The sequence below is a fragment of the Leptidea sinapis genome, chromosome 44 (assembly GCF_905404315.1).
Source record: "Leptidea sinapis chromosome 44, ilLepSina1.1, whole genome shotgun sequence".
Lineage (NCBI taxonomy): Eukaryota > Metazoa > Arthropoda > Insecta > Lepidoptera > Pieridae > Leptidea > Leptidea sinapis.
In genome coordinates this window covers 1,849,760-1,876,905 of record NC_066308.1, presented here as the reverse complement: position 1 = coordinate 1,876,905, position 27,146 = coordinate 1,849,760, and the positions used below count along the sequence as shown (strand labels likewise).

General features: G+C 39.3%; 1 protein-coding gene across 5 annotated transcripts in view; it reads left to right on the top strand.

Annotated features, from left to right (window-relative positions):
• The window catches only part of LOC126977166 (actin-binding LIM protein 2), a 166,838-nt gene that overhangs the window by 98,350 nt on the left and 41,342 nt on the right, over positions 1 to 27,146 (top strand). For all 5 annotated transcript variants that reach the window (XM_050825864.1, XM_050825862.1, XM_050825861.1 and 2 more), the window contains exons 2-5: positions 21,283 to 21,443; positions 22,188 to 22,306; positions 23,437 to 23,639; positions 25,313 to 25,533. In XM_050825864.1, coding sequence (XP_050681821.1) covers positions 21,283 to 21,443; positions 22,188 to 22,306; positions 23,437 to 23,639; positions 25,313 to 25,533 — 704 coding nt within the window. The remainder of the gene's footprint in view (positions 1 to 21,282; positions 21,444 to 22,187; positions 22,307 to 23,436; positions 23,640 to 25,312; positions 25,534 to 27,146) is intronic.

Genomic DNA, 27,146 nt, shown 5'->3' with positions numbered 1-27,146 from the left:
CAAAAATTAAGAACAACGCAAAGGAGATTTTCAGTGATATTCTCATTGCGAGTCAGATTTTGAAATCAAGTTGATGAATTCAAAATGGCCGCTAATTTCCTATACGAAAGAATTATAAATTAGCGTTTAGAGTTTATTTTAATGATAATAAGGGACGAGACGAGCAGGACGTTCAGCTGATGGTAATTGATACGCCTATGACAATGCAATGCCGCGCAGGATTCTTGAAAAACCCAAAAATTCTGAACGGCACCACAATTGCGATCGTCACCTTAAGACAAGATGTTAAGTCTCATTTGCCCAGTAATTTCACTAGCTTGACGGCGCCCTTCAGATCAAAACAAAGTCATGTTTATACATTACTGCTTCTTCGTCATTATCTGACAAAACGGTTAACTTTATAGATTAGCTTGATGTGTGTTCAGAATAGACAAGGTCGCTGAGCGTCACGCATGCTTACATCACGGCTGCTTGTGTACGTTGCATCATTCGTAGTTTACAGCGAGAGCGAATATGAATGGGAAAGTCGATAACGTTGGCCGTGAATAACTCGTAATTTAGACAATGCAATCAAATCAAAACGATACCTACTATGTATATTGTAATTTGTACGGAATAACGGCTACATGAGTACCACTGCGGCACCTTTTTCTACTGCCAAGCAGTAATGTGCTGGTTAAGATCGCCGGAATACGTTGGATGAGGGCAGCGTAGGACCGATTGTCGTGCAGATCTTTGGGGGAGGCCTTTGTCCATCAGTATTACGGCTGAAGATGATGATGATGAAGCAGTAATGCACAAGCGCGTTTTCTGTTTCGGTTTGAAGGGAAAAACAAATAAAGAAAACACCGAATCGTGCTAAGCAAGTGTACCAGGAGAACATGAATCGACCGGAGTTTTATTAAATAGAAAACAATATTGGAGCCACAACGGTCATCACAACATCATACGTCACACACTTCGATCTCCATTGAGAATAATTTAAAATTTAAATTACTGAGCTGTTAACTTCCACACGTATTTGATATCCACTTCATTAAACTGTAAATGGTGGAATTAATGGGCCTCTAAGACTAAACATCTCCTGCCTTATAAATTAATATACGGTGTGTACTGCAAGTTTATAATTACTTCTCCCTGTCATGTAATTCTGTAATGACAAAAGTACGAAAAGACGAAAAGTTTTAGATTTGGAATAACTTTACTACGCGTTTATTAATAACACAGCTTATGACATGACTCTTTCTCTTTCATACTAAAGCTTTCTAATGCTGTTAATAGTCTACGTATCTCCGTCCCGATATAGGTTAGTCTTAGGTTGCACGTTCAGCCGCTTCTGCTGTGAATATACTTTCACCAATCCTATCAACAAAACTAAATTAACTGATTTCATAATCGTATACAATGTATATTATACACTGTGTGTATATTATACACAATAAAACCTCACCTTGATGACATACAAATACCGAGGGTTATGTAGACGACGTAATTAACGGCGTGGCGCGACAACTAGAGCGTTTCTATCGCACATCATATCAGCGCTGCGCTGGACCTTGCACAATACAAACGTTTTATGGCAATTTTGTGTTGTTGTACGACTCTGTCACGGCCTTTTATTCGTTTACGTCATCATTATCAGCCGGAAGACGTCCACTGCTGGACAAAGGCCTCCCCCAAAGATTCCCACGTCGATCGGTCCTGTGCTGCCCTCATCCAACGTATTCCGGCGATCTTGACAGGATCGTCGGTCCATCTTGTGGAGGTCTACCAATACTACGTCTCCCGGTACGTTGTCTGCATTCGAGGACTTTACTGCCCCAACGGCCATCTGTCCGTCGAACTATGTGCCCTGCCCACTGCCACTTCAGTTTCGCATTCATTATCACATAATGATATTAAATAATAAAGTTTTATTACAGTTACATAGCTGCAGGCACGAAGAATTTCGGACAGAAGAGCCCTTCTTGGTCTTTTATGTAATTTAAATAATGAGCCAGCTTAGCCAAACGCAAGTAGATATTTGTCGATAGGAATGCCTGGAAGACCCTTAAAATATCAATAAGTCATCAGTTAACTTGGCCCCAACTTCACAAGGTTGTAAGATTGATGTTGGTTTTTTTTTGTAAAAGTTTTACAAACTACAATATAATATGACATGACCAAGTGGGATCCAGAAAAGATATGATATCTATGAATTAAAGTGCTTCATAGAAAATTTCTGATTGAATACAAAATGGTACTGCGCTTTCACAGACTTGGAGTAGGCTTCAGATAACGTGGTTCAATATAAATTGTGGATGACATTGGCTATTTATGGGATGAATTACGTATTAGTTGAAGCTCTGCAGTTACTTTATAGGGTTTGCAGATCTTGGGTTAGGATGACACTCACACTGATTGGTTTACCTAACGCCTTTTCACTTTTTCACCTAATTAATTAATTTGTAGGTCTTTTCAATTTTATTCACCGTAATTTAATTTACTCTATTATAACTCTTTCTTGTTACTCACAATCTAGTATTATACTAAAACCAGTCATTTATTTCGGATATCCAGAAATATACTTTAGTATCAAAACACATAAATATGATATGGGCACGGGAAGTTTTTATTGGCTGACAGTTAAAAGCTCTCAATCGTCATATGTTTTATGGGACATAATATTAAAATATAGTTCAAGGCGAATTCATTTGGGTTACTCATGGTCGTTTGGCCTCTAGGTACTTCCGTTTGCGTGTTACAGATTATTTTATTATTGTGCTTTTAGATAAATGCAAATTTAGGCCAAAAGGTGATTTACAGTTTTGAATAACTGTGAATACATTTAAATGAGTTAGTTCATTACTTATTATAATACCGTATTGTTTATGCTTTCTATAGTTTCTTTTGTTGTTCTTTTTTATTTAAGACATCTTTTCACTTTGAGGACAAGTCCTTTTAGCAAATGATTTTTCATTTTTTATTTTCTATACACTTTAGTGCCGCTCAGGATTCTTCAAAAACCCAAAAATTCTGAGCGGCACTACAATTGCGCTCGTCACCTTGAGACAATAAATTTTAAGTCTCATTTGCACAGTAATTTCACTAGCTACGACGCCCTTCAGACCGAAACACTGCAATGTTTACACAATACTGCTGCACGGCAGAAATAGGCGCCGTTGTGGTACCCATAATCTAGCCGGAATCCTGTGCAAAGAAGCCTCCCACTACTTCGATACTTTCATCCACTCAACATGGCCAAACCACTTAGATTTTAATACAGTACGTGATTAGAGCTTATTTGAATATATATCAATGCCTAAAATGATAATCATTACAGCAATTATAATAAATGTGTTGCCATTGTTCGCAAATCATTCAGTATTATTGTAATTAATTGTGACATAATAATATGCTGTGTGGGAGTTACTTTCGCTGTCGGATTGCCAATTTAGGTTCATTTGCATTTATGTTGTCATAATTTATTAATTACTGTCTTAGCTCATGTACACTTCGCTATGAGTGAAGTATGCGCTATTATTTAAATTAATTTTGTACTTTTCTTATTGAATTGCAATTTTAATAACAATGGTTTCTTAGCAATTAGACCGACTTAGCTTGCACTAACCCCCTTATTCATAATGGTTCGCTAACTTTAAACAGCCGCTTATGAGTGTATTTTCTCATTCTGACTTAGGTCAATAGAAGAAGACAGAGTGAGAATTAGCAATGCTTTGAGTTAGCACACTATTATGAATAAGGGGGTTAGTTTACAAAGCTGTAGCATAAGGATATTACGTTAAAACTATCTACCCACTTATTACTGCGAACGATTGGTGATCACTCATTCGTCAAGATTTATGTCTTTAAGTAATGTTTGATTTTGCCGGTGACTTCGTCTGGCCGAAATTTAGATCTATCGCGTTCTCTACGGAGCTCTTCAAAATTTCTGGATAAAATCTTATACCTAGCAGAAGGTACGAATCACCTTAAAATTTTTCATAGTGGTAGCAAGGCATACCTCACGGCTACATTTTAGATCTGTCGTAGGTGTCAAAGTCGTACCTCAAGCTTTTTTTATACTTTTACTAGCTGACCCAGCAAACGTTGTATTGCCGATATTAAACTCGCGATACAAAAGTTACTGTTGATCGTAGGTGGGTGAAAATTTGAAGTTGTTTGTATTTTTTAATGCTGGCTCATAAACAAATTTAATAAAAAATTTCATGAGCATCGGTCATGCCGTTTCGAAGTAGTTTAACTACAAACACCGCGACTTGAGAATTTTATATATTAGATATTACTACCACATTAAAAATATTATTCTATGAAAAATATATTAGGAGGAATAATTCCGACAAATATTGGATTGATAATTGGTTTTAGCCGCTAAATTAATTATTATATTATTTATTTATTATTAATTAATTAAGCTCCCATGTTTGCTGTATGATTTTTTCCATGTCCTTTACAATAATAATTATACCTACCTAGTTAATCTTTACATTAAATTTTTGCCCATCAAAAGGCATTTCATAGAGAATGTCATACCTGTTATTTCGTAGCAGCAAAAGTATGGATTATATGAAATGTTGTTTTATAAAAATGAATTGCTGTTCGTTAGTCTCGCTAAAACTCGAGAACGGCTGGACCGATTTGGCAAATTTAGGTCTTGAACTATTTGTGGAAGTCTAGGGAAGGTTTAAAAGGTGTAAATAAATATGGGAATGCTCGAAATTTAATAAAAACAACAATTTTGCTTTTCCTTTGATGTGTCCCCCGTGTGTCGTTCAGAATTCAAATTGAAAGAATAGTTTTAAATGAATAACTAATTAGAATTTTTATGTCTTTCTCACTTTCTCAGGAGGTAAAAATAAACTTAATTTTAGCTAACTATAGTTGGAAGATTAACTACAAGTGTTAAAAGAATAAGGAGCGTAAAAAGAATAGGGTAGTCCCAGGCCCAAGGGTGTCGTAAGAGGCGACTACGGGCTTTTTGACAGTGGGAGAGTCACGCTGCCGTCTTATGACGTCAGCACTATCGGGCCAGACTCGTAAATAATAAATAAAAATGAAAAATAAAGGATAATTGAGCATTGAATCATTATCCTTTTTACATTCATAAATAGAATTGATTAATTGTAATCCATATTTTTGCTGCTACGATATAACAGGTATTATGAATTCTTTATGAAATGCCTTTTGATGTGTTTAAATTTTTTCCTTTCATTTTTGTTATATTCCTTCCATTTCCAATAAGTTTCATCCTACTATTTTTTTTTTTCACTTTTTACCATTTTCAAAGGCTTCATTATTGGTCTATAATGAGTAAGCATTATTGTGTTTCGGTGTGAAGGGCGCCGTTGCGGATGAAGTTACTAGGCACATGAAACTTAACATATTGGGGTTCATTTTTGGGGATTTTCAATAATGGGGCGTATCAATTACAATAAAAAAAATCATCTCTTCTCTTCTAACAGCGAAGTTTCGCTTTAAACCAATGCACGTGTTGCTGCAATATGGATTGAGCAACTGCTACTTTATAAATACATTAGCACGCCTATGCGAGTGCATTCGAATGCAAGTCAACAATGCCTCATATATTATTATGTTCACGTACCGGCTATATATCACATTCCCAACGGTAATATACAATACACTGTGTTATAAGCAGCTAGATAAGTGGGTTTGGATTATACATACAGCGTGTTAAAGTTACGTAAATACAAAATAATTATTTATATGTACACCTGATACCATTGTATCAGGTTGGGATAAGGAATATGGTATGAATAAAGTTAGGTATGAATAATATGATTTGATTATTATCGGCACTTTTAAGAGGAATCACAGGGGCGTTTTAGAAAGGTGTCTGCACTTTTTTGAAGGTACGCATTTCGTATCGTCCTAGAAACACTGCACAGCTCAGCTTTGTTGTACGTGGAAGGATGTTCCTTGGCATAAAAAGTAATTTATTTTCTCAAAATTGATTCCTTTACAACTTTACAATTCCACCTTCGCACGACACGCCACAAGTTAGGATATCATCCTCACCATGTGGATGTGTGGCGGTCCTCCACAGTGCGGTTTTCAAGCAGCTTTCTTCCACGCACTACAAAGCTGTGGAATGAGCTTCCTTGTGCGGTGTTTCCGGGACGATACGACATGGGTACTTTCAAAAAAGGCGCGTACACCTTCCTTAAAGGCCGGCAACGCTCCTGTGATTTCTCTGGTGTTGCAAGAGATTGTGGGCGGCGGTGATCACTTAACAACAGGCTCCCGTACCCTCGCGACCCGTACGCTCGTTTGTCCTCCTATTCCATAAAAAAAAACTATTTATCGATGTACTTTCTAATATACTTAATAGTTACTACTACCGCTTCGTAAACAAATGGCGCTCTTAGAGATAAGAGGCGGCGCAAGAAAGTCTCCCAGCATTATCTTTTTGCGCTCTTTTTAATAAAATATACAATATTGTACTGTGATTTTTATTGCTATAAAATAATCATAATCTAGTCCCACGCTGTCCGATCACTTAGATATTCAGCTGTGGAGGAGTAGGATTTACGACAGAGACATTTTTTAATAAAACATTTAAATTTATTTATAGATAATGCCTGAACAATGGCTGGGACTTTATTATAAAAGTATAATATACATTCACCTATTTAAGCTATTATGTATCTTATGAAGCCTACTAGAATTATTTACAAGCAATCCCTTATTTCTAGTGTTATAATAGTGAAAATCACAATTAAGAGAAAAAAGCTTGTTTGGGTGCCTTTTTTTTGTTAAAATAAGGGATGAGACGAGCAGGACGTTCAGCTGATGTTAATTGATACGCCCTACCCATTACATTGCAGTGCCGCTCAGGATTCTTGAAAAACCCAAAAAATCTGAGCGGCACTACAATTGCGCTCATCACCTCGAGACATAAGATGTTAAGTTTTTGCCCAGTAATTTCACTAGCTACGGCGCCCTTCAGATCGAAACACAGTAAAGTTTATACATTCATTCTGCTTCACGGCAGAATCAAGGCGCCGTTGTCGTACCCATATACTAGCCGGCTTCCTGTGCAAAGGAGCTTCCCACTGGTAAAAACCTGACTTCTTGTATAAACAGAAACATAACCCCCATTAGCACCGCGAAGCCGGGTGAAAGAAGTCATATGTTCAAGATAGATTTATTTAAACAACGTGTAAATTGTTTATGTTGGGTGAAAAGATTCAGACGTTTCGCGTGCCCTTATTTTGAATATGTTTTATTTCACATACACATTTAACTTATCTGCTTGTCTGTTTGTTTGTTTCAGGTAAGACACCGTGATCATAATAGTGAGACGAGTTTGTAAGTGTGAGGGGTGTTATATCTCCAATGTTTTGTCATCATACTACCAACCTTGTCTTCCAGAGATGTAGTCGTAGAGATCGAATGAATATGGCTTTAACTCAACTACGTAGACAAAGGTGAGTAAATTTTGCCAAAAACCATCTGTCTACATCAAATACCACCTCTGAGGCAACAAACGGCGCTAAACTTCATAATGACAATAATGACAAATACTATCTTGACTCACATCAACCTCAGTCCCCTAAAGTGGATTTAATTAGAGGCGGGAAAATTGAAATTTCGTTTCGTATGAAAGATGCAGTGAGATTTGACATAAGGTTAAAATTGTAGTAATTACAGTATGGCGATTGGCTAGGAAGTAAGTAAGTATAATTCGGCTTAGCTAGCACAAGCGAACAGTTGCTTAAAACGTAGTGGATTTCGGCTATATCTATCAATGACTGCACGTTTCATACAATGAATCGCTTATTTTATAGAGAGTTTCGCTAGCCCCTGAAAACTTGCTCTAAAAAGGTCAGGAAACGCCGGCTTAGTTAAAATAACAATAAAAATGTACTTTTTACGCAAAAACTAATGTAAGAACACAGTTACAATTACACGCGTTGTAATCCTTTAAAAAGTAGGTACTATTTTTTTATGAATTTGTCAATAATATTTCATAATGTTAAGAATTAGTTCGTAAAATATGCTCCCTGTTGTTACAATGAAATTCTTTCATAGCAGAATTGTCAAACCTTCAATAAATTCTCTCACCGAAAATATGGTCATACAAAACAAATATTGGAAATAATAATAATTATGGTTCCCAAATCGAAATAAAAACTATCCTTTCTCTCATGTTAGACTAAACTGCACTCCATGAAGTAATCCACATTAAAATCCGTTTATTAGTTTAGGAATTCACTGGAAACAACCTCAGGAGACTGGATTTATATGTATAAAGATTAATCAAACATATTAATTTTGTGCACTCGAAGGTGTGACTAACAGACCAACTCACATATGCATTTATAACATTAGGATCACCTATGCCTATTCCCATGTTACACATAGAGCTCTGTTAACAAATAAAACAACACCAGGCCCCTTCATTTAAACTCCAGGTTTTGTCTGACAACGTCCGGACAATACGTATTGAATGACAAGTATAATTTAATTCCCTATTTATTAAATTCTATACAATTATTCACTCACAAAGGGTTACTGTAGACCCCCTCGGAAGCTAGGAAATGTCGCTGGATTTTTGCACATAACATCTGTTTAATATTACGTTTCGTGTTGGGAATCATTTTTAATAAACAATTTTTTATTTTTTAAATGATATCGTTCACTTCTCGGACTAAGTATACAAATCTGTAACTAAAATTTATATTTATTATCTATATTTTATTAAAAAAAAATATATAATTTATTTAAACGATGCGGGTCTCGAACCTCAGTCAAAATCAAATAAACTTTCAATTAAGCGCTTTTGAATAGTCAATATAAATATTTCTTTTGAATTACTGAATGTACCATATCATTTTCGAAAACTTTTGAGCTCCTGTAAAGAACATACAAAAAACTCTCAACTCAACGGCCACTCTTTTCAATCAAATAGAGCATTTTACAATGGCTGTAATATACATAACAAATTAGTTTGTAAAGTGCTGTATCCAATATATGAGTCGTGTTTAAATAATATTAATTATAATACATGAAAAGAAATAAATAATTAACTGTTTAAAGTGTTGGAGCGCAGTGGAGACCAATCCTTAATCTAAGTGCTAAATGTACCTTGTCACGCAAACTAAAGTAATAAACCTGGCCTGTTGTTGTGCGTTGCCTAACAGCTTGACGCTCTATCTAGATGTATAAATGATCTTAGGATCAATGCAATAAAATTGTTCCATCGAAATAGGAACTCCATAAAGCTACCTCATATGTTTATGCGTGATGTTAGACTCATGAGTTACTCCGAAAACAATATCCATTAGATCAAATAAAGTTTGTAGTGCAAACAGAGCGAGAGTAATTTCAATATTTTTTTTATTTCAATGAAACTGCACTTTTCTTAAGCCGGGCATTTATTAATACGTAATGTGTAGTTTATGTTGTATGTAAATAAATAGTCTCTACTTAAAAAAATCTAAAAAACACGCTTTTTATAGAAAATCGAACTTAAAAAAATTTAATTTGGTTTATTTATAAAAGCGTTTTTTTTTTTAATTTTTTAAACTATTATTTGCATTTTTGAATTATAAATTCTCTTTGGTATTCGAAAATTTCCTAATAGTACATAAATCCATTGAAGATAATGGTTGAAATTTAAATTAAGATCAATTCTTTCCTTATCGACGATAGATGAAAATTATACAATTTAACAAAAATCTTATTTCGCAAATTGAAAAATGGAAATTTTTAATCAAATTAAAGTATTGTCATTGGTCCTTGATAAATCTACGAAGTTTGAACGAAAGTGTGGGTCAAAATAACGCCTAAATGAGTCGGTTACAAACAAACATACATACAGGTGAAGCTAATAAAAAGCGTGTAAAAATCAGATAAAGTGCATGTAATCTTCCTTTTAATCTCATTCGCAGATCGCCGCAAACAAAGTTGTGAACGAAATCTATTTTAAAATTAATCACACACAAATTAGACGGAAATTGGCCAACTAATGACTCTACTTTCTATTGCCAATGAGTTTGCAATGCGATAGCTGGTCCATCTTCGTCTCCAGGCGTTGATGAGCCGTCGCAAAAAATGGAAAGCTCTTGCGCGATTGGTAATCATCTATGCTTTCGCCCGACCTTTCATTTGTCTGCCGATGTGAGAAGCTTTGACGTGATGATAACCCACGGTATCATGATGATAATAATGGTGATGTCGGCTATAATATCTAATTGAATTGGCTATTCATTATATTACTTCGGTTTTTTTAATTGGAGGCTCCTTTGCACAGGATGCCGGCTAGATTATGTGTAAGTACCACAACGGCGCCTTTTTCTGTTGTGAAGCAGTAATGTGTAAGCGTTTTTGTGTTTCGCTCTGAAGGTCGCAGTATCTAGTGAAATTACTGGGCAAATGAGACTTGACATCTTATGTCTCAAGGTGACGAGCGCAATTGTAGTGCTGCTCATAATTTTCGGGTTTCTCAATATTCCTGAGCGGCAATGCATTGTAATGGACAGGGCGTTAAAATGTCGTCAATTTCCATCAGCTGAACTTATGTATGCACGCAAGAAGTTATACTTCTTTGGCCTAACGAAGTAGAAATCATTGAAATGATTTATTCTTCGTGCTAGTCTACGTTTGTAGAAAGAACAATATTGAAAAAAAAAAAGCTTTGACAATTAATTATTAAATAATGTTAATGGCTGTATGGGCTTGAACTCTTTGCCTGTCCTAATAATGGACGAAGAAACCAAAAAAAAAAATAACGAATGACACAAACGTCAGAAAGTTTAACTTTTGTGTTACAATGATGCGCGCGCATCTTAAAATTTCACTCTTATCAATTTGCCATAACGCGCCTAAAGAAGTATAACTTCAAAAATAAAAAAACCTACACAGGTAGGTCTTGGAACCTCGTCACCTTGTAGTTACATACTACAACATACTACAAACTCGTGGTAAATCTTGGTACCCACCAGTGCACCCCCATCCGGTGGCTGACCGCGCTGAACATCGCTTCACTTTACCGATCGCTTGCTAACTGTGACGCAACTTCCGCTATTTGTAAACAATGGCCGCGTGACATGCGGAGAAAGCATTGCAACAGGTACTGCCATATACAGAGACATTAATGTATATATATGGTTATTGTATTGGTGTTTCACAATATTATATGTGCTGACATGTTGGACTCAAATACACATTCATAAGTCAATCACTTTATTCTACTTTAATAAATTCCGCTTTATCTCTTCACATTTAAATCATTTTATTTATGGCTATTAGTTCGCGTTAGAGTTATTTTTAACTCAGCAATTCGTTGATTTCGTCCGCGTGGAATTCTTCGAAACTTTACTAAGGAACACTTGTTTACATTTTAGATATCACTACATATTATAAAACTAGGAACTCCGCCGCGTATGTCTGTTTGTACGCGATAAACTCAAAAACTGCTGCCTTGATTTTGCTGTTTTCACCAATCGATAGAATGGTTCTCGAGGAAGGTTTTAATATATAATTTGTTAAGTTGCTGTCGCTGAACGCTGTCTAAACCCTTTTAGATATAACAAATTAATGTATGGTGGAATTGTGTATCATATATAGGTCTAAAGAAAAGTGTTCAATGGCATATGACTATCTATTAAGGACAACATACTACATCCATTTTAATACTATAAATAGTTGTCAATTATAAAGCGGTAATGTAAAAGCTGTTTACACAAATACGATATTAATCTTTATTATTTTTTATTATTACTATGTGTAGATATTATAACAAAATCATCCAGAAATACGTTTTGGCGTCATTTCAAACCCATTAACTTTGATCACATATTTCCTATGGACTGTAGATTACATTCTTCCCGAATACTTACATCATATTTTGTTTCTATTGACAGAACAGCGATCTGCAGTGTCTATCGGAACAGCTAGTGTTAAATACATGACATAATGTTCTACAACACAGAAATTGTATAAACCTTAGATCATTTAAACGTCTAGATAGACTGTGACAGCTGTGAAAACGTCGAAAAAAATAGTGGCCAACGGTTAACCTCTATTTTGAGCAATGCATGCACACTAACACAACGTGACATATAAATCGCGAGCGTAAGACGTAGCTTGTCACGCACACTAATATAATAAACCTGGCGTGTTATCATCAGTTGTCTAGGAGCAAGAGGCTCTATCTAGATGCATTAATTATCTAAGGCACAAACGATACCTATTACGAATTTTAAAAGAATTCACAATAACCAGTGAACGCATATAAAACATGGAAGCAGTCTTGTCGTACTATCTGTCGTTGATTATTAGCGCCAAAAATCCACACAATTAAGTCACAATACAGTTTACTATCACTACATAATAAAAGGAGTGTAAATGGTATTGAATCTAGGTCCCATTATATATTGGATGACTCCAACATTAAAAACGTGTGAACCACTAAAAAAACTCATTTATTGTATCGCTTCTCTTCGACGATGGCTAATGGAACGCAATACCAAACTCGCTACGAAGGAAGTGGGGTCATTAATATATGTGTCACAACAGGCTTTTTCTGTCATATTTAAAAAAAAGGCAGTTGTAGAGACTAGCTGCATATATACAGTACTAATGTTGCACAATACGTCAGCCGTATAGCTACAGATATACTGCAATAAGCATTTCGGTGACGTGAACTCACGAGATTTCACCCATACAAAAAGTGTCTAACTATAAATATAAATTTTTTCATTTTTTTTAAATAAGGAACGAGACGAGCAGGGCGTTCAGCTGATGGTAATTGATACGCCCTGCCCATTACAACGCAATGCCGCTAAGGATTCTTGAAAAACCCAAAAATTCTGAGCGGCTCTACAACAATTGCGCTCGTCACCTTAAGACGTAATATGTTAAGTCTCATTTTCCCAGTAATTTCACTAGCTACGGCACTACTTTCAGACCGAAACACAGTTATGATGACACATTACTGCTTCACGGCAGATTAAAACGCCGTTGTAGTACCCACAATCTAGCCGGCATCCTGTGTAAAGGAGCCTCCAACTGGTGAATGGGTGAACTGTTGAATGGGTGAACTGGTGAACTTATGTATCGCGTGCGCCAGTCATGAGCATGTTGGTGATGCGAACCCATAAGATTTCCCCCTACCAAAAAGTGCCCAAGCGACTAAAGTAGTTTTCACTTGAAACCAAGATTGAGGACGGGTCTACAAAGCCCATGTCTATATCTATTTACAGTCGGTTATGAGTATTACGCATTTGGCGTAAAGGGAAAGGTGGCTGTGATATTATATCGGATGTAAAGGGATTTAAAGCTTTCACCGTCGCGACGCGGACGTAGAAAGTACAGACCAGGAGCCGAACGCCGTGCTCTTACGTAATAGCCTGACCAAGGGATGTCTTAGGCTCGGTTTTTTATTTAGATGTCTCCTCGCCGCTTACCTTCGGTGTAAATGGATCAAGGGAATAGAGAGGAGATATATTTTGACAACCAATCGTTAAAGATTTCGTTATTTCCACGTTTTTTTTATTATGAAAATAAGGGACGAGACGAGCAGGACGTTCAGTTGATGGTAACTGATACGTCCAGCGATCATGCGGCGCGACAGAAGGGAGATTCGTGTAGGCTGTCTACCTTTCGTGCAAGGGGACCATACGGGCTTTCACATAAAAAGAAAAAATAATTATCAAAATCGGTTCACCCAGTCGAAAGTTCTGAGGTATCAAACATAAAAAATTGCAACAAATTGAGAATTTGACTAATTTCGAGCTCGCGCAGCTCACATCAACTCTCTGCTTTGGGGGATACCGGGCCTTATAGCCTAAACACATGATTTGGGATGGCCGTACCATCGGACGCGGTATTTTAGGCCGTATTCGATGTCGTGTGTCCCATTGTCCATCGCCCAAAATTACAGTATTATTATTACCGTCCGGACCGTACCGAGTACGACGCCGGACCAATTGGTATGACCCTCTCACCCACGCCTGCCTCACCGTCCGATGGTCCGGCCGTACCAAATCCGACCATGAGTTTAGGCTTTTAGGCTACTACTAACAGTACTGATACCACACCTATATCTGCTCCAATAATAACTGATGCACTTGTTGTGGTTTAAGGCTGGCGACCGAGCCAACGGCCTTGAAAAATCGAGCGGAGCTAGGTGACCTCTCTCGTACAAGATCGCCATAGTTTTAATTCAACATTAGAAGCATTTTTAATTAATTACAATTATAAGACAATTTTCTTTACAAAATAAATTTATGTCATGTTAAATAGTATTGGTAAACAGTTTATAATTTTTATCTAGATTGAATGATTAAGATGGCTCCAACTGTAAAAGTTAGGGGTGTTTTGGTGATTTTTTTTTGCAATGTCTATTAAAGGTAGAAATGTAATTTTCTTCTCATATTCTGTAGACATATTACTATTTGTTGTAAAAATAAAAGAATATAAATAAATATATATAAAGATAAAGTTAGAAATGATTTCAATTATACGCTATTTTGGCGATTTCTTGGGATAGCGCCATAAGAGGACTGTAAAGGATATTAAACGAAAATTTTTATATTTTTTAAAACTTCAAACAACAAATTAGTTCTATGAAGTACCTACATAATATGAAAATAAATAATTAAATTACTTCTTGATTCCCAAATCCATACAGTATAGAAAAACACTTGACTGTCACATTCGAACAAATACCAAGCTAAAGATGGCAAACGTCATCCTATGCATGGTTTTAAAAACTATCACCAAAATCTTCGATTATGGATTAGTCTCCGCTGCGGTTCAACTAGATACCGCAGGCGTAGTCGCAAATTGCGGTGCAACTAATACTATGACCAAGTGGGCGTACTAGAGCCAGTCTCGAACAATGTGTGACGTTGACGTGCCACATGTTCTGTTAAACTTTGCTAATATTTAACACTAAAATGACGGGTTGCGTAGTAAAACTTTGTAAAAGTAATACTACTGGAAGAAAGACACTGGGATAAGATATCATCAGTAGGTATTTTATTATTTTCAATCAGCCACGCACACAAGCATTTAATTGTTGCCGTAATAAAATAGCTATTGTTTTTCGTTGTGCGGTATATATATAGAGACCAATTCTTAATCTAAGACCAAAACGTTTCATAGATCGATTATTGGAATGCCAAAAGCAGGATATAATACAATAAGGTTGTATATAGTTATTGGCCGTTGAGGAGTACTTCAATTATATTATGAGAATGACGACCATAATTGTGCAGAGATTGATATAGGTTAGTGTCAAGTCAAAGTGCACATTGCAGGTTGTAAAGTCACATATGCCAGTCTGACGGCGCGTGAGCTAGGTGGGGTCAATTAGCTATTAGGGCAATTGTGGCGAGCGCGGGATATAGGTCAACGTGGGCGGGTTACTGGGTATACACCCACATTACAGACCGTACCTTGCTATAAACATCTCTATGTCTTCGGAATACATTGAAGTGTAGAGTGAAATAGTGAATTCACCTATTTTTGCAAAACTACATAATCTAAAGGCCTATATGTACAAACGGCCTTACAAATAAACTAACAATTGTTGACTATAAAGACCTGTCCTGAAGCATTTGAAAATTATAAAAAGTGACATAAATAATAATAGTAGGATGAAATCTATTGGTACAGGAAGAGAATATAACAAAAATGGTGATGATATAAAAATTGGATTTGGAAAACAACTTGATTCAGTTAATGTTTAATGATGATGTAACAATTAACAGTCCAGCCCACCAAACCATTAGTTAAATTGATATGCAACGGAAATCACCAGCAGTTAAATGAGGCAACTTGACACTGGTCGTATCCGGCGAACACTTACTACGATCCGCAGTGATAGAGGGGTTTAGAAATTGTGGTCCAAACTTAAAAACGGTTTTTAATAAAAATCGTATTTTGCAAATTGAAAAATGGAATAATTTTATCAAAGTGTGTGTTGTTGTATTGTCATCGGTCCTCGATAAATCTACGAAGTTTGAACGAAATCTGGCCGTTTAAAGTGTTACAAACAAATATACATACAGGTGAAGCTAAAATAAAGCGTGTAAAAATAGGGTATTCCGATATAGATTTAGGGGTGAAGATTTCTAACTTTAACCAGTCTATATATCTGATTTCAGAGAAATTTTACATCTTTAAAAAGGAGTATCAGTTAATGAGATCATAAAAATGTGTTTTACTGTCACATTGATATTATATTTTCTTTTGAATGACTATATGACGTTTGAGTTTGTTTGTTGCATCACTTTACATATTATATTGTAATTGAAATGATTTGTAAAACAATGATAATGTAAATTTTGTTTTAAAAGAGTGACAATGAGTCTTGCTATATCTATTGCTACTTCTTCTCATTAGCCTTTACGAAGTAGCGGTAGATTTAACAAGAAAAAATATTTTTTTTTGACATTCATAAGTGTCATATCCGTGACCTACATTAGAAATGCTTGAGTTGAACAATGCCTCTTATGTAAGAAAAATTATTATTTCATTTTATTGGTGTTTTTTTTATGGAATAGTAGGACAAACGAGAATACAGGTCGGTTCACCTGGTGTTAAGTGATCACCGCCGCCCACAATCTCTTGCAACACCAGAGGAATCACAGGAGCTTGCCGGCCTTTAAGGAAGGAGTATGCGCTTTTTTTAAAGGTACCCATGTCGTATCGGTGTTATAGTCTATTAAGTACTTCTTCACGAAATACAGTAAAATACCATATTTTAGAGCGCGGTTGCTTTATTTTCGGCGGCTGTTTTATATTCAAATTTAGTATTATAGTAATAACAAGGTTGCAGTATTCACGACTCTCCGCTATCTTTTTCCGTTACGTTAAATTTAATTGAAATCGTGATTAGAAGTCTTTACTGTTTGTTGTCTATCTTGTAGTATGTAGAAGGATTTCTACTGCGACGGATATTATTCCATAACATACATATCTATCGTCTCAAAAACGGAAAAGTGCTACTTGGACTTACACACAAGGGGTTCCATACCATCGTGCAATGTTTAACGTTATTTTTTCGGTCGTTACTCTCTTGACAGAGCGGTCATGGGTGTCAAGAAGTTCCAAAAATAATAGTTAAAAAACTACCAAACACGCTTTTTATAGAAAACCAAACTAAAAAATAGTTTTTTTTTTAACTACTATTTATTTCCTACTTTTTAGTTTGGTTTATTTATGAAAGCGTATTTTTTAAACTATTATTTGCATTGTTGAATTAAATATTCTCTTTGGTATTCGAAAATTACCTAATATTAGGTAAATCGGTTAAAGATAATGGTTGTAATTCAAAATTAACTTCAAGTTTTGCCTTATCGACGATACATTGTAATTATATAAATTGATAAAATCTTATTTTGCTAATTGATAAATGGAAAAATTTTATCAAGTTAATGTATTGTCATCGGTCCTCAATAAATCTACGAAGTTTGAACGAAATCTGGCCGTTTAAGGTGGGTCAAATCGCGCCCGAATGGGTCGGCTACAAACAAACATACATACAGGTGAAGCTAATAAAAAGCGCCTCGCAATATTTCGCCATCTCTCTCTGTTAGAGGTCATTCGAGTACACTCATGCACGGGGCCGCCCACATCATGTTTGATCTGGTCAGTCCATCGCAAAAATGACCGTCCGCGCAGTTCAGTGCCATCCACCTTACCCTGGACTGGCCCTTTTGATACGTGTCCAAAGAAGCCGAGTATGCGGGACTGTACAATGGCAGTTAAATGATTTTTGATATTTAGTTTCTGGAGTATCGAAACGTACGAAATTCGGACCACGATATACGAAGCATCCTTCGGCGGTACCACATTTCCAGAGCGCCTATTTTCTTCGGTTCCACGTTTCGGTGCCATACAAAAATTCGTTCGCATACGATTTTGTGGCTTTTGTAATGTTTCTCTTTCTCCACATTTTGTCCACTGCACTTCTTGTTATATCTATACGCTTCTTTAATTCCTCATTGCACCCACCTTTGTTAGATATTAATGTTGCAAGATATTCGTGAGATTAGATTACTTTGCAGTTCGCAATCTGAGTGACTGCTGGTGAATTATTGTTACTGCGGTCAAGTATCATCATCTTGGTTCTTCTATTATTAATCTTTTATCTGAACTTGAAGCTTAAGCTCCATTCAATTAAGTAGCTATTCCATATGGTATACGCTAGTTGTAAAGAGTTGTATCTTCCGCGAAGCACTAATTTACAATTTTGTAACTCCATACGTCCAACTTCGGCCCAACCGTCTAACTAAGTTCGGTGTATACGTTTAATAGAAGCGGTGATACAACGCATCCTTGGCGGACGCCATCGCTGGATTGGAAATTGCTTGATAGAATGTGGTCCGGACTGAGGCTGTACCTTCTTCATAAAGACTCTATTAAAGTGTTATATTGATAATGTGTCACACAGTATTCTTGATGGCAAAGGCTCCGCGTGCCATTGAAATTTCGGTAGTCACCTTGTGATATAAGATGTTAGGTCTCATTAGCACATTGATTGTTTCACCAGCTGAAGCGCTTCTTTATCCGATAGCGAAAATAACGCTTGCATATGACAGCTTGAAGGTACAGGGCCTCCCACTGATACCAATTGTGAAGGTAGAGTAGAAATTACTGATTTAAATCAAATACATTTTTTTCCATTTAATTCCATTCACATTCAATTTACAATATTACTAACTGTTAATAATGATTGACGCACTCATTGCTGAATGATCATTCATACGGGTCTTCCTTGGAGTAACGGCTCTAGGGTTAAATACCCGCTAAGGTTAAGGGAATTAATGTCTTGATTTGTTAAGCGGCATCATCTGATCATAGCCACACGACCCGCTCATATCACACAGCGTTCGCCCTGAATATCTCATGTGCATCTAATTACATCAACACCCCACAGTTTGCGGCAGAAATAGTTGTTGTGGCAGTGCCCTCATCAATCTTATGACCCAGTAGGTACACTCTTTATACATTTTTTTTATAATGAAAATAAGGAACGTGACGAACAGGACGTTCAGCTGATGGTAATTAATACGCCTTGTATTTACAATGCAGTGCCGCTCAGTAATCTTGAAAAACCCAAAAATTCTGAGCGGCTCTACAAATGCGCTCGTTACCTTGAGATATAAGATTTTAAGTCTCATTTGCCCAGTAATTCTCTAGCTACGGCGCCCTTCAGACCGAAACACAGTAATGTTTACACATTACTGCTTCACGGCACAGAATGGCGCCGTTATGGTACCCATAATGTTAGGTATAGTATGAGGCTAAGCTATCATACAGGCAGCGTTCAGGAAGCTTCGTAAAATCTTCTCATCCCAAATCCTACAGTGTCTTACGACGAAGTTTTTTAACCAGTTTGTGTTGCCAGATGACATACAGAACGCAGACATGGTCGCTAACTATGGGCCTTATGAGGATTCTCATGGTCGCTCAGAGGGCAATAGAGATGGCAATGAGACTTCTTATGTCTCAAGGTGATGAGCGCAATTGTAGTGCCGTTCAGAATTTTTGGGTTTTTCAAGAATCCTCAGCGGGACTGCATTATAATGGACAGGTCGTATCAATTACCATCAGCTCAACGTCCTGCTCGTCTCCTCCCTTATTTTCATAAAAAAAGTTAATTAGAAGTAATATGCCGTTTAGAATTAGGACTGTGTAGTCTAAAAACGGCAAGTTGCAGTGTACGTCGCTACAACTAACTACTAGTATGGAATGAACGAGAACTTTCTGCGTCGACGTCTAAAGATAGCAAGCAGTTAGATGGAATGTGGTATCAATTAGGTGTGTTTTTACAATGTTTACTGGCGGGGCACGTGCCGCGGACGATTACGTAACAGACGCTGTGTTGCCGTTCTCAATACGGGTCGCTGTTTGAGACTAATCGAATCAGTTTGCGCTGCAGAGCTGAAGTCCTCGGCCAGGATAATCACAATATGAATACTGTATTGTAGAAAAAATATTACTGAATTCAAGAAAAATTGGGATTTGAATTCAATAAATTCAATGAGAAAGAATAAACTGAACGTGCCGTTTACTAGAACCCACTATTCAACCATAAACCGGCCCACTCTAGGTATAATTTCTTACACACAGTGCAGCCTCTCAAGTAGTCCGCTGAAAATACAAGTCTTGCTATGTGGAGGTCACGGCTAAGTACCTCAAACCCGAACATCAGCGTGAAGGAGATACAAGCCTAAGGATACAACCTACAGCTGGCCTATCTAGAAGTCGCTCAATCACCTTAGGGCAGGAGTGGGGAAATCTAGGGCAAACTTGTTGAGGTGGGACTTCACCTCTGGACATGATACGGAGTGCATCTGCGGTCATCCGAGACAGACCGTTGCACATATGACTGGGTGCCCGAAACCTGCACGACTGAGCTATCGCGGTTGCGGCTTTTTGGGCTGTCCGTATTTGAGGTGACCGTCGACTCGATAAGAAGAAGACGTTCCTTTAAATAAGTTAGCTTGAGTTAAGAGCTCTTTCATAGGTTATATTCAATTTTACAATAAAACACCAGACAGTATACTAGGACTCACTGAGCTCAAATTCGAGAAATTACTGCTACAAACAAAATCAGATACAACAATAGATTCGATAGCCTGTTCTATGGGTACAAATTAACGATATATTTCATACAATATACTTATTTAAACATACATAAATACAAATAAACATCTTGGAAACAAACATTTATTTCTGATTACTTAGGTACATCATATTTTTTTTCTCTTGACAGAACAGCGTCTGTCAGTTCAGCTAGTGTTCATATACTTTTTCCTCTTAATAGTGATTTTCATTATTTTAACACTAGAAATAAGGGATTGCTTGTAACTAATTCTAGTAGGCTTCATAAGATACATAATTCTTGTAAGGGTAAATGTATACACATTTACAATAAAGTCCCAGCCCCTGTTGAGGCATTATCTATTAATAAATATAAATGTTCTATTAAAAAATTGCTCTGTCGTAAATCCTACTCTTCCACAGCTGAATATCTAAATGATCGGACAGCCTGGGACTAGATTATGATTATTTTATAGTAATAGCAATGACTGTACAATATTGTATATCTTATTAAAAACAGCGCAAAAAAAGAATGCTCGGAGAGTTTCTTGTGCTGCTTCTTCTCTCTCAGAGCGCCATTTGTTTCCGAAGCGGTAGTAGTATCTATTATATTAGAAATGACATCAAAAAGAATAAGAAATAAATGCCTTTTATAAAAAGTCAATATATGATTGTTATGATGGTTGTTTGCTCCAGGGAAGGTCGTGTGCGGCGCGTGCGCCGGCAAGTGCAGCGGCGAGGTGCTGCGCGTGTCGGACAAGTACTTCCACATGGCGTGCTTCACGTGCCGGACCTGCTCCGCGTCGCTGGCGCGCGGCGGCTTCTTCTGCAAGGACGGACACTACTACTGCCCGCAGGTAAACGTTACTCTCTGCGGTCGTTTCCGCATGAATCAGGATCGTGGTCATCGTCGGATGAGGAGGCTGTGATACATCCTACAACCTGTCGTCATCGGCGCCTGTCCATTGCCTCTCTGACAACCGACCAGAACTAAATCGAGGGTGGACCTTTCACTGGATAAGTTGGGAACCGTTCGTGGGCTCGTATGCCTTCAGTGTTCCTAACTACGATCAGCTTTTCAAGGATCTCATCTCAAGGATTTTAGAGACGCGGGTTTGAACACCAAGCTGTGGTTGTCTAGGATGTCCGTAACACGCACCTCCAGCGCCACATCTCAAATGCTTTTACTCTCTATCTTTCTTCAGCTTGTATCGTTCACCCTACGTTACTAACGTTAATATAACGTACGACGGTCAATGCCGGCAACATGGTCAGGATCTTCGTGGTTGTCCATTGTTGTGGGCATGTAACATGACAGAAGTGAAACACAGTCTTACAAACACACGGTAACATTATTAGCAAAAAACTTTTCAATCGTAATAGAAGGTACACTTTACAAAGCTTTATGCTTGTGTAATAAGATCGTGGTGTCCCCAACACAACCACCTTGCTCGATAGTTCTTCCCTGACTGCCTGCTCAGAGCTCGCCCAGCGCCCGCTCTCGTCCGCACTCGCACCACACGCCACCACCGCATTCTTGACTACGACATATACAAATTTTTCCTCTCTTTAATATATTATGCTTGTGTATGCGGTTTCAGGATTACCAGCGCGCGTTCGGAACCCGGTGTGCTGCCTGCAACCAGTACGTGGAAGGCGAGGTGGTCTCCGCGCTCGGGAACACCTACCATCAGAAGTGCTTCACCTGCGCCAGGTGCAAGTGAGTGTCATGAATAGCGTGCTAAACATGGTATTCTTATCCACATGGCGAGACATCTGGCCTGGTATCGTTAAGCCTCATCTCCAATATCGGCGATGATCGTTACTTTTATGATCGTCTGTCATCGGCAAGTTAATCGTTGATCATTGTGTAAGCATCCACACGATCGTCCGTGATCATTTACTGAGCGGCAGTCCTTCGTGATGGACGTGGAGTTTTCTTGCTGCAGTTACCATTCATTTAATTTTAATATACAATAATTGGACGTAATTCCAGAAAAATATTCCAAACCAAAATCATGTCGAAATTGAGTTTAGAATAAAAAACTGGTCACGTGATTCATAACGGACTGACAAAAAATGGCAGCTCTACTGTCACTCTTTAAATGACATCATGACTGAGTAGCCCAACCCACATGTATGGAATACACTAATATTTATTAAACTTTAAACACGAATTCCTTAAATGTGATGTTTGTTGCTTGGAACGTTTTTCAGAACTACCGTCCATTTATGTTTGGCATTCCATATTTCGGGGTAGTTCTGATAAAGTTCTATGAATTTCAATGTGTCTTCAATTGACCAGCCAGTGGTCATTGTATCGTTCTCGTGCTATGTAAATAAAACTAAAATAAAACAACTCCGCGGCGACGAGGCGAAGCACGGACGGTTTTGGCTCATTGTCCAGTGTCCTCCAGTGAATGAATGACCGGCGATTATGAGGGCATGAGCACGCAACTAACTACACGGGAATTCTCTTTGGGCGTGCCCGAAAATCAAGACGATGATCGGCGACTTGAAGCGAACAAGCCATCTACACGATCGTGCTCGCGTGTTATCGCCGATTGTGAAGAGGCCCTATTACATGAGGTCGGCTTTTCTTATAATGCGACACTATCACTGTCATCGGGCCTCTCACTAAATTCAAACATGTATATTGAATGTTTGATGACATCATGTATTACTTATTGATAGTCATACCCACATATTTATTTCATTAACTACTCATTTCTATTTTATAAAGTATAATTTTTAAGCACATTCATGGACATTTCATAAAATTTTAATTCGATTATAACTTTAGAACCAATCCGCCAATAAACAATTTATTTATTGAATGTATTGTGTCAGACGCGCGTTCCCGTCCGGCGAGAAGGTGACTTACACCGGCACCGAGGTGATCTGTGCCGCCTGCACCGCGCTGCCGCACAAGGCCACGGCCCGCGCCGCCGCCCCGCGCCCCGCGCACTCCCCGCCTACACCCGCCACGCCCGTGACCCCCGCCGCCAACGGCGACCACGACGAGCTCGACCGGCGGCATCCCGACCCCAATGGTAAATGGATTTAGTTATTTATTATTATGAGTAGGGGATTTTGATACACTTAAATCCTAGGATCTATTGTGCCCCCTGCTTGCGCTAGCGCGCCTATCCTCGACTTCCTATGTCTAAGACGAAACGAGCTGTGGAAAAATTGAGGCTGACTACGAAATATGTGCCAAGATTTAAATTGTATTCTCAAGACCTGTTCCTTTTAAGACGCGTAAGATCCTCAGAGGGTCCAGGCGGGGCATGTCCTCTGCTTTTGAGTCAAGGTAATTTAGGACATCGCAGGCTGATTCTGGCAATGGCTTCGCAATCCAGAAGGATGTGTTTAGGGTCATCATGCGTTTTCATAGCAGAATCTGCACAGGTTTGATTCACTGAGACCCATTCTAGCTAGGCTACCATTCAGCTTGCAATGGCCGGAAACCCCGTGAGGGCTCTCAGTTGTCTCCTATCCAAGCTTATGCATTTTTGGCACGCTTACGTTGATAGTTGCCTAGAACAGCTTAGCCTGCCGATGGCCTGATAGCGAGAACCAGATACCGGCTGCTTCCAGCATTTCTTGATTCCTTAGGGCATTGCGGATAAGAGATTCACCGGCTCCACAAAAGGGTTCTGCGCCTATGAAGGGAAATGAGGCTCCAACCGTAGCTAGCTGGTCAGCTATCTCATTACCTATTATGCCTTTGTGCCTCCGTATCCAGGCCAGGGTAACTTTGTTGCTCTGGCTAAGGATATTCAGTTTTTTTCTGCATTCCCACACCAACCATGAAGTTATTGTGTAGGATGTCAATGCCTTGAAAGCTGCTTGGCACCTGTCGAGGTTCATTTGAAGGCACCTGTCTAGTGCATATACTTCCGCCTGGTTTATAGTTGCTGCTTTACCTAAGGCTTCATGGTAATTTGTTGCTGGGCCGTAAACTCCACTACCAGTACCTGCTTCAGTCGTGGAACCATCCGTATACCACTTAATGGTATTACTATCGGGGCTTACCGTGGTGTCGTAGTAGTCTTCCTTATTGCTTCTGGCACCAACCTTTATACCTATCGATAGGTAGCACATATAAATAATAGCATTTTATTAATATTAAAGGTAAAGGTGCAATAAATAAAATTTTTAGTTATTTGATACTTTTCAGTTTTTGAAGACGTTTTTTTAACGTAGTTTTTTTTATTTTGATTTTGAAAATAAAATGACATAGTACAATGCTGCTGAACAATTTCCTTGAAACCCGAAAAACACTACACATGAAGCTTATACGCAAAACTAAGGTAAAAACACAGTTACAATTACACGCGTTTTTAATCTTTTAATAAGTGTTTTATTTAGTTGATGATTTATTTCAATGAAGAATACTACAATAATTACTGACTACTCCAAATGTCACAAGAGGCTGCTGAAAACCAGTGGTGTATTGGGGTCTCAAGCACACAACACAACTTGTACTGAGCCAGCTCCTTCAAGCAATGAATCACGCGCCGCACAGTTTCTTTACCTTTTTCATATGAGTATTGTTATTTTAAATATTATACATATTGCTATTTTTTCCTTCTCTAATGTGATTTAGTATTGTAAGATGTAATTTAAAGATAAGATTAGTGTATGGCGTTAAATTATTGCTAATAACGATTTTTCTTAGTTTGATGCCGCTTCCTCATAATATGATGGTAATGTTTTGCAGAATGCGCCGGCTGTGGACAGGAGTTGTCGGAGGGTCAGGCCCTGGTGGCACTGGAGCGCCAGTGGCACACGGGGTGCTTCGCGTGTGGAGAGTGCGGCGCCGTGCTGGACGGAGAGTACATGGGCCGTGACGGAGTACCGTACTGCGAGCGAGACTACCAGCGACTGTACGGAGTGCGCTGCGCATACTGCCAGCGGTACATCTCCGGCAAGGTGCTGCAGGTACGGCGTCACATTGTAATAGTACATGGGCCGTGACGGAGTACCGTACTGCGAGCGAGACTACCAGCGACTGTACGGAGTGCGCTGCGCATACTGCCAGCGGTACATCTCCGGCAAGGTGCTGCAGGTACGGCGTCACATTGTAATAGTACATGGGCTGCGACGGAGTACCGTACTGCGAGCGAGACTACCAGCGACTGTACGGAGTGCGCTGCGCATACTGCCAGCGGTACATCTCCGGCAAGGTGCTGCAGGTACGGCGTCACATTGTAATAGTACATGGGCCGCGACGGAGTACCGTACTGCGAGCGAGACTACCAGCGACTGTACGGAGTGCGCTGCGCATACTGCCAGCGGTACATCTCCGGCAAGGTGCTGCAGGTACGGCGTCACATTGTAATAGTACATGGGCTGCGACGGAGTACCGTACTGCGAGCGAGACTACCAGCGACTGTACGGAGTGCGCTGCGCATACTGCCAGCGGTACATCTCCGGCAAGGTGCTGCAGGTACGGCGTCACATTGTAATAGTACATGGGCCGCGACGGAGTACCGTACTGCGAGCGAGACTACCAGCGACTGTACGGAGTGCGCTGCGCATACTGCCAGCGGTACATCTCCGGCAAGGTGCTGCAGGTACGGCGTCACATTGTAATAGTACATGGGCCGCGACGGAGTACCGTACTGCGAGCGAGACTACCAGCGACTGTACGGAGTGCGCTGCGCATACTGCCAGCGGTACATCTCCGGCAAGGTGCTGCAGGTACGGCGTCACATTGTAATAGTACATGGGCCGCGACGGAGTACCGTACTGCGAGCGAGACTACCAGCGACTGTACGGAGTGCGCTGCGCATACTGCCAGCGGTACATCTCCGGCAAGGTGCTGCAGGTACGGCGTCACATTGTAATAGTACATGGGCCGCGACGGAGTACCGTACTGCGAGCGAGACTACCAGCGACTGTACGGAGTGCGCTGCGCATACTGCCAGCGGTACATCTCCGGCAAGGTGCTGCAGGTACGGCGTCACATTGTAATAGTACATGGGCCGCGACGGAGTACCGTACTGCGAGCGAGACTACCAGCGACTGTACGGAGTGCGCTGCGCATACTGCCAGCGGTACATCTCCGGCAAGGTGCTGCAGGTACGGCGTCACATTGTAATAGTACATGGGCCGCGACGGAGTACCGTACTGCGAGCGAGACTACCAGCGACTGTACGGAGTGCGCTGCGCATACTGCCAGCGGTACATCTCCGGCAAGGTGCTGCAGGTACGGCGTCACATTGTAATAGTACATGGGCCGCGACGGAGTACCGTACTGCGAGCGAGACTACCAGCGACTGTACGGAGTGCGCTGCGCATACTGCCAGCGGTACATCTCCGGCAAGGTGCTGCAGGTACGGCGTCACATTGTAATAGTACATGGGCCGCGACGGAGTACCGTACTGCGAGCGAGACTACCAGCGACTGTACGGAGTGCGCTGCGCATACTGCCAGCGGTACATCTCCGGCAAGGTGCTGCAGGTACGGCGTCACATTGTAATAGTACATGGGCCGCGACGGAGTACCGTACTGCGAGCGAGACTACCAGCGACTGTACGGAGTGCGCTGCG